Genomic DNA, 13,826 nt, shown 5'->3' on the forward strand with positions numbered 1-13,826 from the left:
CTCCCTTGTAGGTAACTAACTGCTTTTCTCTTGCTGCTTTTAAGATTCTCTCTTTATCTTTACCTTTAGCATTTTAATTATTATGTGTCTTTGGGCCTCTTCAGGTTCCTCTTGTTTGGGACTCTTTGCGCTTCCTGGACTTTTATAAGTCTATTTCTTTCACTGGGTAGGGGAAGTTTTCTGTTATTATTTCTTCAGATATGTTTTTAATATCTTGCTCTCTCTCTCCTTCTGGCACCCCCATGATACAAATGTTGGTGCGCTTGAAGTTGTCCCAGAGGCTCCTTATACTATCTTCATATTTTTGGATTCTTTTTTTTCTTTCTGCTCTTCTGATTGGGTTTTTTGCTTCCTCATATTCCAAATCACTGATTTGATTTTCAGCATCCTCTACTCTACTGTTGATTCCCTATAAATTATTCCTTATTTCAGTTAGTGTATGCTTAATTTCTGTTTGGTCCTTTTTCATGTCTTTGTTTTCACTAAGATCCTTGAAAAATCTCACGAAGTCCCTTGAAACTTTCATTAAGATCCTTGAGCATCCTTATAACTATTGTTTTGAACTCTATATCTAGTAGTTTGTTTGCCTCCATTTCATTTAGTTCTTTTTCTGGAGTTTCTTTTGTTTTTTCATTTGTGACATGTTTCTGTGTCTCCGCATTTTGGCTGCTTCCCTATGTTTGTTTCTGTGTATTAGGTAGAGCTGCTATGTCTCCTGGAATTGGTAGAGTGGCCTTGTATAATAGGTGTCCTGTAGGGCCCAGTGGCTCAGCCTCCCCAGTCACCTGAGCTGGGCACTCTAGGTGTGCCCCTTTGTGGGCTGTGTGCGCAGTTTTGTTGTACTTGATTGTTGTTGGCATCACTAGGAGGAATTGATCCCCAGGCTAGTTGGCTGTGAGGAGGGACCAGCTGTGACTACAGTGGGAGAGCTGCTGTGCAGGAGCTGACACTATGGAGCAGAACTTGTTTTAATGGGGCTTTGGTGCTCATTGAGTCTGCCTTTTCAGTGTATCGCTTGTGATGTGTAGAGTTGTAATCTTGTATGGTGTGAAGCTGTCCACCAGGTGCACTGGCTCTGGGCCTCCCAGGAGGTGCAAAGTCAGCCACTGCCTGGGGCCATCGGGCAGGAGCTACAGAGCAATCTACAGATGGGCTGTTACTGCGGGCCTGGGATCTCTTATTGAGAACCCCAGGCAGGAGCTATACTGACACCAGCTGCTGCTTGTTAACCAGTTAACTGGAAACCATCCCCACACGCCACGATATTTTGAATTTAATTTCAAAATGTCCGCCGCTTGCGTCCTTTGACGCTTATGGCGTACAAATGGTTAAGAGATCTTAGTCTGAAGCCTGAGTCAGGCCATTCGTTTGGAAAAGCCTCTCCAAACAGCTTGGGTGGGGCTACAGATTTGGTGGGGCAGGGTCTCAGGGAATCCCCAGGACAGAGTGAACAGTGTAGGCCAGGCTGATGGAGACTCAGATGTGGTGCCTGCCAGTTAGCCCTGCAACAGAGGAGGTCTCAGCATAGGAACAATGACCCCTGATAGCACCTCTGTCTGGAAGAAAGCCACCCCCCAGTTCTTGCCCCAGTGCCAGACAATCCAGTTCCTCCCTGTATGTACCTGTGTCTCTCTCCACCCTCCCACCCCCCCACCCCCAAGCTGCTGTCCCAGCGCTGGAGCTTAGAGTGAGGAGTCTGAGTAAGTCCATGCACTGGCCATTTAAGAGGAACTTTTTGGGTCTCCAGCAGCCTTCGTGTCACTCAGACACAATCCCGCTGGTTTTTATAGCCGAAGTTACAGTGCGGGGCTTCTCTTTCCGAATCTGGAGCCCTGGCCTAAAGGGTTTGGTGTAGGGCTGGGACCCCTTGCTCCTCATGGGATACCTCTGTAGCTGAGATTAAAAAAAAAATTTAAAAAAAAAACCCACACACACATGGCCCTGGCCAGTTTTGTTCAGTAGTTAGATCATCAGTCCACGGCCGAAGGGTCATGGGTTCAATTCCCGGACAAGGACATGTACCTCGGTTGCAGGTTCGATCCCCTGCCCAGTCGGGGCATATACAGGAGGCAGCCAATCAATGTCTCTTACATAGAAGTTTCTGTTTCTCTCTCTCTCTTCCTACCCTGATGCCAGACAGTCCAGTTCCTCCTCGTATGTCCCTGGATCCCCCAAGCCGCTGCCTGGAAGTAGAATCATGTAAGAACTGCCTGAGGCTCCAGCAGTTGTGTGTCACTCAGACACAATCCAGGCTGGTTTTTACAGTATGAAGTTAGGGGGACCCTTAACTTCCCAGCTCTGGGATCCTGGGCTGGGGGTCTGGTATGGGGTTGGGACCCCTTGCTTCTCATGGGAGGCCTCTGCAGCTGGGATATCCCTCCTGATTAAAAACATGCCACACATGGGTGACCAGCCTGTTCTGTGCCTCCACCCCTCCTACCAGTCTCAATGTGCTTTCTCCTCCTCCCCCTCCTCTCCCTCCCCCTCCCCCTCCTTTTTTTGGTTAATCCTCACCTGAGGATATTTTTCTATTGATTTTTAGAGAGAGTAGAAGGGAGGGGGAGAGACAGAGAGAAAAAGAAACATCGATGTGCATCGATTGGTTGCCACACACACACACCCTGACTGGAGCCAGGGGTCGAGCCTGCAACCGAAGTACATGCCCTTGACCAGAATCGAACCCAGGACCCTTCAGTCCGTGGGCCGGTGCTCTATCCACCGAGCCAAACAACCGGCTAGGGCTGTTTTCTTCTTTAATTCTCTAGTTGTAGGACTTCTATTCAATCAGATTTCAGGCTGATGGTGGTTCTGTATTTTTGTTGTAATTTTGATGTCACCAAATGTCATCTTAACATTACAAATTGATAGCAGTATCCAAAGTTTGCACTGTCAGTTAGCATCATCCTTCACTAAAGGCATAACATGTTGATACCCTTTGACCTAATCTCACTTCTGACAAGTGTAGCTCAAGGAAATAATCCAAGAAATGAAAAGAACATTGGCCAAAGGTATTCCCTGTTGTTTTCTTTTAATGAAAGTAATAAGTAGCATTCTAAATGTCTCAGGGGTCGGTCAAGTAAACAGTGAGGGGCCTATTTTAGGGAATATTAAAATTGATAGTCATGGGGTCTTGTAAGATGGAGGAAAAATATGACATTAAAATGTTTTAAAACTGTCATGATAGCCACTATATAAAAATATAGGTGCCTGTGCTTACAGACTAACAGAAACATGCAGAGAGACTAGCTGCATTAGGATGATAAAATTGGACAATTTTATTTTCTTTCAGTTTTTAAATGTTTTACTGACATATAATCACATACTATACAGTTTCTCCATTTAAAGTATGTACATAATTCAGTGGTTTTTGTATATTCACAGAATTGTACAACCATCATAGTCCGTTTTAGAACATTTTCTTTCATCACCCCAAAAGGAAACCCCACACTCGCCATTCTCTCTGCCCATCCACCCCACCAGCCTCTGGATTTGCCTGTTCTGTATGTTTTATATAAGGAATCATAAAATACGTGGTCCTTCTATTAAAAATATATTTTTGTTGATTTCTGAGAGGAAGGGAGGAGATAGAAATATCAATGATGAGAGAGAATCATTGATCGGCTGCCTCCTGCACGCCCCCTACTGGGGACCGAACCCACAGCCTGGGCTTGTATGTGCCCTGACTGGGAATGGAACTGTGACCTGGTTCATAGGTCGACATTCAGCCACACTGGCCAGGCCACTGAGCATGTTTTCAAGGTTCATCCATGTTGTAGTGTGTGTCAGTACTTCATTCCATTTTTTTTATGGTGTCCTTTGAAGCAGTTTTTAATTTTAATGAAATTTAATTTATCTTTGTTTTTTTGTTGCTTGGATTTAGTCCCTCTGGCCCTGACACTGATTCATTAGGTTTAATATTTAAGCCTCGTGACTCCCGGGCCCCTCTCCCCTGGCAGGATTGTTTGGGGCCTCCAGCACTATATGGTTCTGAACTGAACCTGGTGGGCTCTAGGAGGCAGCCACATACACGAGGGGAGTTGCCTTCACTGGATCTTTGTTCAGAATCTAAACAGTTGCTCAGTGAACCTTGTGAAGGAAATGAGGAAAAGTGTTTCACTTAACTGACACCATCTTCCTTCCCACCCTATTCCACCCAACAAAGAAGGACACAGCTGGCTCTGAGAGCCGATGCTGGGGCGCTGGTCTGGGCCTGGTGGGGAGAGATGCAGGGGACCAGCCATGGCCCCTGGGAGAGAACAGCTGTGAGAAGGGGAAGGGGGATCTGAGGAGTGGGTAGGTCTGAGGGAAGGTACTGTGCTGGGCAGCAGGGGGGTGGGAGAGACCGGATGAATGAGGGAGGGAGTGTGGCTTCGAGGAGGCCAGTTGCCCAGGTCCGGCCCAGCCCTGGTGCTAAGGGAGCTGCTTGTTCTCCCCATGAAACAGCTCCCCACAGTCCTGCGTGTCCACCCACTGGAAGGAGCCTCACCTGTCTACCAACTCTGAGTACCTAGGATTTGAGGTAAAGTTTCCCAGATCCCCTCCCACAAGGACACAGTGCCCTGGCACGGAGGTGGGCACAGCACTCCTTGAATGTTAGGGGAGAAGAGGACCAGTGCCCAAGCTGCACTGGGGAGCCCTAGATTAGGTTCCCCATGTGGGTTGGGGGGCTCACCTCACCAGCTTGTGTCCTCCTCGCCCGGCTTCCCTCATCCTCAGGCTTTCACACAGTAAGTGCAAGTGACCACTGAGGTTAGTAGCTTCTTGAGATGTGGAGGATGGAGGCTCTGGGCTGGTCACCCCTGGCAATGTGGGGCATCTTCAGGATCTAGGGATCCTGGTGACCACTCTCCTCAAGAAAATCAGTCCCAGCCCATCAGCCCTGCTCTGCCCAGTGTGGAGATTTATATGGGATTAAAAGGTGGCCAGAGCCCCAAAAGCAGGGGACACCTGCAGTAGGAGCCACAGGAGGCCCCGTGTGCTTGGGCTCAGCAACGAGGGTGGCTCTCTGAGGACAATCACACATCTTGTGCAGCAGCCCCTTGATGCGTCAGTACCTGACTGGCAGTAGGGGAGCTGGGAGCATAGTTCACGTCTGAGTTTTCCCTCCAGGTTCAGGAGAAGCCTCGAAGATGTCTAATGACCCGCCCCCTCCTTATCCTGGAGGCCCCACAGCCCCCCTCCTGGAGGAGAAAAGTGGAGCCCTGCCAACCCCAGGTAGGGTTCAGTGCTCTTTCCCTTGCCCATTCCAGCTGCTGAAGTTGTGCCTGGAGCAGCCCCTCCCACTGACAGTGGGGCTGGGGCCCTCTGCATTTCTTTTCCCTCCTGTCCAGGCCAAACCTCCCCTGCTGTGATGCAGCCCTCGGCAGGCATGTCACTGCCTCCTGCAGACATTGGCCCCCCACCTTATGAGCCACCTGGTCACCCACTGCCCCAGCCTGGCTTCATCCCTCCACATGTGAATGCAGATGGAGCCTACATGCCTCCGGGTAAGTTGGGAAGAGATCCCAGCGGAGCGTAAGTGTCTGCCCAGCCCAGCAGGCTGGTGTTGTGTGAGGGTGTTTACTGCTGGTTGGAACAGGGGGACTGATTGTGGGCATGGAGGGTAGAAATGGGAAGGTGTCACAGAGCCAGGCCCCACTGTGAAGGCACTGTGGACGTGCCAGAGGAGCCCGGGGCTGCCAGGAGGGTTGACTCGTGGGAAGGCTCCTCAGGCAGTGGCAGGTGCTATGGACTCATGGGTGCTACAGGGGCCACTCCCTGCCAGACACTTGAGTCCATGGTGGAGGCCTGGTCTCCTGCTCACCCGGCACTCTTCAGAGGGACTACTCAAGCCGGAGAAGGACCCACAGTTCCTGCACAGGTGTCCCCAAGTCAAGTGGACCAGATGGCACTGCAGTGCAGAACCTAACACTGGTGGGGAAGGAGCCCTGTTTGCATAAGAGGGGCTGAGGAGCAGCGGGGCTTTCCTTCCTGTGGTTGAGGTCCTTGAGCACAGTGCCCAGTCCCGTGTGTCAGAGGCAGGGAGCCAGTGCATTGAGCTGAGACCGAGGGGTAGAGTGGGCCTTGTTCTCAGCTGTCTTGTCTGGCTGGGTCAGGTATCTTCTGTTTTGGTCCCCATGGGGCAGGGACAAGGAAGGTCTAGGACTGGTCCCTCAACTGCGCCCTGGGTGCTGGGGACTTTGTACTTAACTCTCACGTGAGCACAGTGGGGTGACAAGCCAGTGACTCGTCTGCTCTGTCTTCTGTGCCATTCCAGGTTTCTACCCTCCTCCGGGTCCCCATCCACCCATGGGCTATTACCCGCCAGGGCCCTACCCACCAGGGCCCTACCCTGGTCCTGGCGGACACACAGCCACAGTCCTGGTCCCTTCAGGGGCTGCCACTACGGTGACAGTGCTGCAGGGAGAGATCTTTGAGGGTGCACCTGTGCAGACAGTGTGTCCCCACTGCCAGCAGGCCATCACCACCAAGATCTCCTACGAGATTGGCCTGATGAACTTCGTGCTGGGCTTCTTTTGCTGCTTCATGGGGTAGGTGGTATGGGTGCTTGAAGGGTGGGGGCTGCACTTGTCCATTACCCAGCTGGAGTATGCCCAGTGCCCTCGGCACATTCTCTTCAGGCCTCCCCTTCTCTGATTCAGGTGTGATCTGGGCTGCTGCTTGATCCCCTGCCTCATCAACGACTTCAAGGATGTGACGCACACGTGCCCCAGTTGCAAAGCCTACATCTACACGTACAAGCGCCTGTGCTAACGGAGCCTGGACTGGACTCCCCGCTGTCAGTCTGGACTCCTGTGCTTTGCTCCCTACACTCAGTGGCTCTGTCCCCACTCCCGCTTGGGGGTGGAAGGTGTTCCACCAGTCCCCTGGAACTCGTCTTCTTTGCCTTGCCCTTCCCTGAGCATCTGACCTCCGGCAAAATTGTTGGATTTAAGGCCAAGGGTCAGCAAGTGGCAGGGAAATGGCACTGAGCATGTATGTTGCTGGTTTGCTTGGTGTTTGATTAGGAAGATACACTGGGAAAGGTCTCTACTGGGGTCTCACTCCTCTGTTTTTATATGAGGTATAAGTTTGGTCTTATTCTTGTGGAGCCAAAAGCAGCCAGAGCAATGGCTAGTTTTCCAGACCTGGGCCTACAGTGGGGCTGTGCCTGTAGCCACAGTTTCTAATCTGCTGGGCCAAGAGTGGGGACGTGAACCCAAACAAGATGGAGTCCTAGGCCAGGGTTTCTGGGGTGCCAGAGGTAGCATGACTGTCAGAAGGAATGACTCCCACCCTCAGAACTCTCAGGAACTCAACACCTTGTCCAGGTGCCCAGGAGCCACATGGAATTAAGAGAGAGTCAGCACAACTGCTATTCATGGGATAAGTGATTTGGCCCTGGCTCACCAAGGGACTTGCCTCTGGCCCCTGCCTAGCTCCCCTTCCACATGCCTCTGTGAACATGTCTTTACTGGGGCCAGAAGGAATCCCCAGGAGCCCAGCCCCTCTGTCCAAAACATGTCCTTGCTGCGTGTGGGCATGAACTTTGCCTGGAGGCTGATGTATCCCAGCTGGGACCAGAGATGGCAGATAGGCCCCTCCCTGCAGGCACACTCAAGGTTTACAGTGCTCTCTGTAGGTCTTCTCTCTAATGAACGCTGGGTGCTTCACCCAGGTTGACTCACTGTCACTGTGCTTGCTCCAGGCACTATAGCAGGAACAACTGTAGCACTGGATTGGGGACCAGGAAGGAGCAACCACAAGTGGCGGAAGTACCCTGGTGGACTAGCCCTACCCTGAGCCTGAGGCCATGCTGTCTTTCTTTTCTGAATGGTTTGTCGGTGAACTTGCACCTGTGGACTGCTGTACCCTGCTGCCACCCCTCTCCTGGTCTCACACTGCCACTGCATGGCCTTCTCTCACTGTGAATTGTGACCAGTCTGTTTGTAGTTTCTCATTAAATTGGTCCGTTCACTCCCCTGACCTGGGCCTCTGCTCTCTTGCCTGGCTTCCTTCTTTTGCAAGGGGAAGAGGGTGGGGCTACAGGTAGTCTTAAGGGCAGGGGGTCAAGTCTTCAGGGTCTCTCAGTGCTTATGCTATACCGACTGCCAGGAATGACACTAACATTTAAGTACCTAATTAAATTTAAAACAAGCCAGAGTTTGTGTGGAGGAGCCCTGGCATTCCAGCTATGACTGGGCCAGGGCATGTGTTGACTATCTTACTATCTGATACTGGTTTTACCCATCTCCACATCACAGCATCCACCATGGGATCTATAGGCTGGAGCCCTCCAACTGAAGCTCAGGGTCATCCTACTCTGGAAGCAGGTAGCTTCACTCCCTTAAGCAAGACAGAGACACTGGGCTAAGGCTTCGGGGGGCGGGGGGGAGAGATAGTTTGGGCCCCCAAGTTCTGGGCCAGCTCTGCCCCTACCCTCATCTGAATTGTAGGGGTAGGTAGGCTTGGTCAGTAGTTTAAAAAAAAAGTTTCCCCATCATTTAACCCTTTTGTGAATAAAATGTTCAGATCCTCAATTATATAAAACAATAGATGCCTATTAATAAAAATATTTAAGTTCACATTTCTATTTTAGACAATCAATTATTCAATACAAGTACATGGTTTTTTATGCTTATTTATAAGGTAACTAGCAGTCTTGGAGCACAGCAGGAGGAGGCTGTCAGAGACCAGCGAGGATGACATCTGTGCCAGGAAGGAGGCAGCTGTCAAGAGTCCACTTTATTGAGTGCTGTAGCATGACACAGGTCAGGAGGAGATAGGCCATGGCTGGACGCACCCCACTTGGGGGTTTCTGCTAGAGACAGATAAGGACTGGCTGCCCAGGCAAGCCTGGCTTCTATCTGCTCACCACATGCCCAGGTGAGCCCCCCAGTAGAGCAGGAGCATCCGGGGAGTCCCTTCCTCCCACAGGGCTACAGCACCTCGCCTTGGCCTGGCTGGCTGCTCCGCTCCCAGCAGGGGAAAGATACCCACCTAAATGATGACACAGCAGGAAGAACAAAAGGAGAAAAACCTCAGGGTGAGAGGTGTGGGTGCCCAGGAGCAGAGCTGGTTCCAGAGGCCCAGGCCGGTCACTGAGCTGCACTGGCTGTTCCCAGTGCTACAGCCTGGGCGGCTGCAGGAAGGGTGGGCCTCTACTCAGCTCAGCATCTGTCAGCAGAGGACACTAACAGGCAGAGGCTTTAGTGTCTGGCTTTTATTGGTTGCTTTTCTCAAACCCAGCATTTTTAAAAAGTCACCTGGGGTGGTGGTTTTGTCACAGGTAGAGGTGGGAGCAGGCCAGCAGTCACTCAGGAGGAGGGCGCCAATGTGGTGATGGGTCTTTCACATGTAGTACCAGGCCAAGAGGCCAGCAGCCAGAGCCACACTAGCGGCCAGAATGAACTGGAGGCTGGGCTTGCTCAGCACAGCTATGGCTGTTCCAACGGGACAACTTCTACCTTCCAGGGCACCTGTGTGGCAGCACCAACAGGGACATGGCATCAGTGGGAATGCTGACACACCTGCCCTAGGAGGAGAGCTTGGGATATACAAGACCTACCTTTGTCTTGGTTAGCAGTGTAATAGGGGCATTTACGCACATCTCCTTTCCCATTGTGCACGGGGAGCCCATCCTCCACGATCTCTTTGGCCAGCAAGGAGCCAGCCTGGTCCAGTTCATTGAATACCTGAAGGAGCAGAGGAGCAACACCATCACTGGACTGCTTAACTCTGCTTTCAGAGAAAAACCTCTTTCTTCTGCACAGAGGGAGCTGGAGCAGGTAAGGTTTGCTCAGCAGGTAAGGTTTGCTCAGGGGTGCAAACCAGCAAAACTGCAGCTGCACTCGGGGACACTGACCTGGCACTTCTCCCTGGCACGAGCTCTGGGAAGTATGGTGGTACCTGTGCTGTCCAGCAGCCTATGGCTGCTGACCATGGTGGATCTTCCCCGGGCACTAACCACACACAGTCCACGACTGAAACTATCCAAGGTACAGACATGAGAGTAAAAAAACACTGTTTGAGCCATGGTACTTCCCCACTTCCAGCTGCTGGGTATTTTTAGCAAGAAGCAATAGGAAAAGGAATATGGAAGAATAAGGCCCTAGCAGGGCTGACCCATCCTGAGTAGACCCTGGAGACCCCTGATGTCAGGTTAGAGGGCTGACAGGCCTGTGGTTAGGCTGATGCTTCACTTCCCTCCAGGGCCACTTGACTGGTGCCTGGATTCTGGGGACAGAATCAGCCTCCTCAGCCTCAGCCCCATCTAAAGGGTACCTGTAAACTGAGTTATGCTCCTTGCTCTCCTTTGTTCTCTCCCTGAACTCACCAAGCAAGACTTTTCATAGCAATCCATGCTAAAAAGGAAGAACTCCATTCCTCAAAACCAGAATCCTGTGGTGAGAGGGAGGGAGACAACTCCATTCTCCCCAAGCTCACATCATGGTGAGGCCTCACCCTTCCCAAAAACAAAACACAGAGGCGGTCTATCAAGTAAAGCAGAGCTATCACTGGACTCATGCCCTCTGTGGCCTATTTGGTCCCTCAAATTTCTCTCAGGCTGGCTGCAGAGCATTTGTCCTAATGCACCAGTGTCCGTTTGGGCAGTTCTGATCAGCTCACACCATCAGAGGCCCCTTTCCACCCGGCCCCAAGCAGTACCTGCATGTTGTACTCGAAGGCCCTGTTGGCCTCCTCCACAATCTTCTCTTTGGTTTTCAGGTTCAGGTCCAGGGCATTCATCCTGGCCCGGTAGAACTGTTTGAACTGTTGTGCGTTGTCCACATTCTCAAACAGGTAAAATTGGGTCCCCTCCCCTGTGCTGGGGAGTTTCAGAGCCCTCTGGGCCACCTTCTTAAGCACCTGGCCCCCCGAGAGGTCCCCCATGTAGCGGGTATAGGCATGGGCCACCAGCAGCTCCGGCTCATTCTGCCCCACATAGTGGATCCGCTCCACATACTTTTGGGTGGCCTCAGAGCACTGCACCTGCTTCTCCCAGTCCTCACCAAAGAAATACTCCATGTCCTTAATCAGTGCCTCCTTCCGGTGCAGCTCCATGGGGAAGTACAAGGGGGCGAAGGCTGGATGGTGCTGGTTGCGGTCCATTTCCTCCTCAAGGGCTGAGTATGTGAAGTAAAGTGCAGTAGTGGCCAGCTGTTGAGGGTGATGGGGAGAGACCAATGGAAAGGACTGTGGGCCTTGGGTAGCAGCTCCAGAGCCCACCGCCCACTGTGTCTGAGCAACTGAAGGCAAAGGCTTGAACAGCAACCCCCTTTCCTGTCCCCAAAAGCCCATTTTTATACAACGAATTATTTCACACACTCATTTCTATAAGGAATGACATGGTGAATTCTTCGGACATGGATACTTCTGCTTTCTTTACATCACTAGGTTATTCCACTTAAGCCATGGAAACCATAGCCTGGCATCAGAAAAGAGTAGAGTGTAACAAAGGCCTTGCTTCTCCCTTGGAGCAACTCCAGGGGGACCTTTCTCATGGGACTATGGCTCCCTAACCCGAACCCATCCATGACCGAGCCACAAACCTTAAACAGCTCTTTCTTGATGTTGCCTTTCAAGAAGTCCTTGACAAACTGGGTGTTTTCTGCCCGGTCATGTGCTTCTTTGGTCCCTTCCTTCAGGAGCTCAGAGAGGTCAGCCATCCTGTAGAGCAGCGATTTTCAAACTTTTGCATTTCATGGCACACATAAACTAAATACTAAAATTCTGTGGCACAACAAAATATATTTATTGTCAATCTGACCCAAAAAATATGTATACTCTTTTTGCTCCAAAGTGACTTTAAAAAATCAGGTGCCTATCCTTACTATATAATAAAAGGCTAATATGCAAAGCAACCAAACTGCAGAATGACAGGTCGCTATGACGTGCACTGACCACAGGGGGCAGACACTCAACACAGGAGCTGCCCCCTGGTGGTCAGTGCGCTCCCACAGGGGAGCGCCACTCAGCTAGGAGGAGGCTCACGGCTGGGGAGCGCAGCAGTGGTGGCAGGAGCTTCTCCCGCCTCCGCAGCAGCACTAAGCTGTCAATCGGACATCCCCCAAGGGCTCCCAGACTACAAGAGGGCGCAGACCAGGCTGAGGGACACCTGACACCGAGTACATGAATTTTGTATACTGGGCCTCTAGTACTTGTATATAAGGATTTCTGGTACCAAAAATTAACCAATCCTTAATTTGTGATGTGACCAATAAAATGCAACTCTCTCTCTATATATGACCTATATATTTATGGTTCAAAACAAGGCAGTCACTGGATGGCTATTGTGTTGGCTGTTGTCATTTCTTTATTTGACAATCTAAGCCTTAGATTGAGGTAAGTGCCCCTGACTAACTAGTCAGGTATTGCACATTTTAAAAATTCTTGCAGCACACAAGTTGAAAATCACTGCTAGAGAGAGACCAGGTGCGTGTGTGTGTGTGTATACATGTGCATGTATGTGTGTGTGAATTAGCCCTTCTCAGCTACAGCATGTCGCTTGCTACGCTGATAGGCAGGGGCTGCTCAGAAACTCAACTCCAGCATAGATACAGGGTCTTGCCAGGAAGCACAGGGCAAACAGATATGTCTGCTATCAAGGACTTGCGTAACACGAGGGATGACTGTGGCCTGCCTCTCAGCAGTGTCCCTATCTCGGAACTACCCAAATGAACGATGCTTTGCTTCTGTGGCCACCTAGTACCCAAAGAAACACACCTGTGTTCCCAGCATTTGCTGACTTCTCCAGGGAATAGCCAGCCCTGGAGAATGTCTCCCAGAATACATACAATTATGAAGGACTGACTGTGGATCTTTTAGACCCATAGCCTCTTCAGGATTACATGTCGCTGAGAATGAGACAAATGCTGGGAAAGTTGGAGCCAAGCAGGACCTGTGTGTGCTGCCTAACAAAATTACACAGGATGAAACTGTGCCACTTGATGCCAATTCCAGACAAGGCAGAGAATGCACGACCCTAAAGATGGTGGCACTGGGCAGGGGCTTGTGTGTACACACAGTCTGTCTACTAGAGTGAGAAAAACTTGGCCTCTCCATGGCCCAGCCTCTGCTGGCTTCTTTAGCAGAGTAGCAAGTATCACCCACATTCTGACAGTAATTTAATATTAGCAATTATTTCAAGTTTTAAAAACAACTTTGCGTCCTGACCAGTGTGCTCAGCAGTTAGAGTGTCAGCCTGCGCACTGAAGGATCTCAGGTTCGATTCCTGGTCAAGACACACAAGACCTGGTCAAGACCATGTACTTGGGGAGAAACCAAGATGGCGGCATAGGTAAACACCGGAGACTGCTGCCGCAAACAACCACTTCAAAAATACAACTAAAAGACGGAACGGACATCACCCAGAACCACAGGAAGGCTGGCTGAGGAGAGACTCTTCAACTAGAAGGAAAAATAACAGCACACCGAGGCTCAGAGGAGGCGCAGTGTGGAAAAAACTCAGGTGCGGAGGTGCGCGCGCAAAGCGGGCTGGTGGCTGAGAGCGCGGTTGTCGTTTTCGGTCAGGGGGGAGTCTCAGACTCTGAGCTCCAGATACGGGCGAATCGCTGGGGACTCGGACCCAAACGGGAGAAGCGGGAGTGTCTGGCATCAGTTGGAAGGCAGCTTTCCCTCCGAGGTTTGCAGCGGTTCCGGGGGTTCTGAGAAGCAGAGCCTCTGGGAACAGGACTGAGGGCACCATAACGGCTCCCTCCGCCCGCCCTGCCCTGTTGATCCCGCCCCGCCCAAGCATTCTCACAGCCTGGTGGTCAAATCCCTCTAGTTTTAACTACAACAATCAAGGCTTAACTAGAACAAGACTGCACACAAACACACAAAGA

At 51.1% G+C, this 13,826-nt stretch overlaps 2 protein-coding genes across 7 annotated transcripts in view; one reads left to right on the top strand and one right to left on the bottom strand.

The window, feature by feature from the left end:
• Positions 1-7,965, top strand: part of CDIP1 (cell death-inducing p53 target 1) — a 31,353-nt gene extending 23,388 nt beyond the window's left edge. For 3 of the 5 annotated variants that reach the window (XM_005872945.2, XM_005872944.2, XM_005872946.2), the window contains exons 2-6: positions 4,444-4,519; positions 5,110-5,214; positions 5,331-5,486; positions 6,257-6,530; positions 6,642-7,965. In XM_005872945.2, coding sequence (XP_005873007.1) covers positions 5,130-5,214; positions 5,331-5,486; positions 6,257-6,530; positions 6,642-6,753 — 627 coding nt within the window. In that variant the 5' untranslated portion in view covers positions 4,444-4,519; positions 5,110-5,129 and the 3' untranslated portion in view covers positions 6,754-7,965. Of the gene's footprint in view, positions 1-3,801; positions 4,520-5,109; positions 5,215-5,330; positions 5,487-6,256 lie in introns of those variants that run through there. The other 2 variants (XM_014545126.1, XM_014545127.1) reach the window with 2 other exon arrangements.
• A 589-nt stretch (positions 7,966-8,554) lies between these two features.
• The window catches only part of HMOX2 (heme oxygenase 2), a 7,193-nt gene continuing 1,921 nt past the window's right edge, over positions 8,555-13,826 (bottom strand). Inside the window, exons 2-6 of one of the 2 annotated variants that reach the window (XR_001363423.1) lie at positions 11,532-11,649; positions 10,648-11,139; positions 9,548-9,674; positions 9,246-9,458; positions 8,555-8,979 (exon numbers count right to left, since the gene is read on the bottom strand). Coding sequence is in view for 1 of the 2 variants with exons in the window: in XM_014545125.1 (XP_014400611.1) it covers positions 9,331-9,458; positions 9,548-9,674; positions 10,648-11,139; positions 11,532-11,649 (865 nt within the window). In the remaining variant the exon portion in view is untranslated. Of the gene's footprint in view, positions 9,459-9,547; positions 9,675-10,647; positions 11,140-11,531; positions 11,650-13,826 lie in introns of both variants that reach the window. The other variant, XM_014545125.1, reaches the window with a different exon arrangement.

The sequence above is a fragment of the Myotis brandtii genome, unplaced genomic scaffold, assembly GCF_000412655.1.
Source record: "Myotis brandtii unplaced genomic scaffold, ASM41265v1 scaffold397, whole genome shotgun sequence".
Classification (NCBI taxonomy): domain Eukaryota; kingdom Metazoa; phylum Chordata; class Mammalia; order Chiroptera; family Vespertilionidae; genus Myotis; species Myotis brandtii.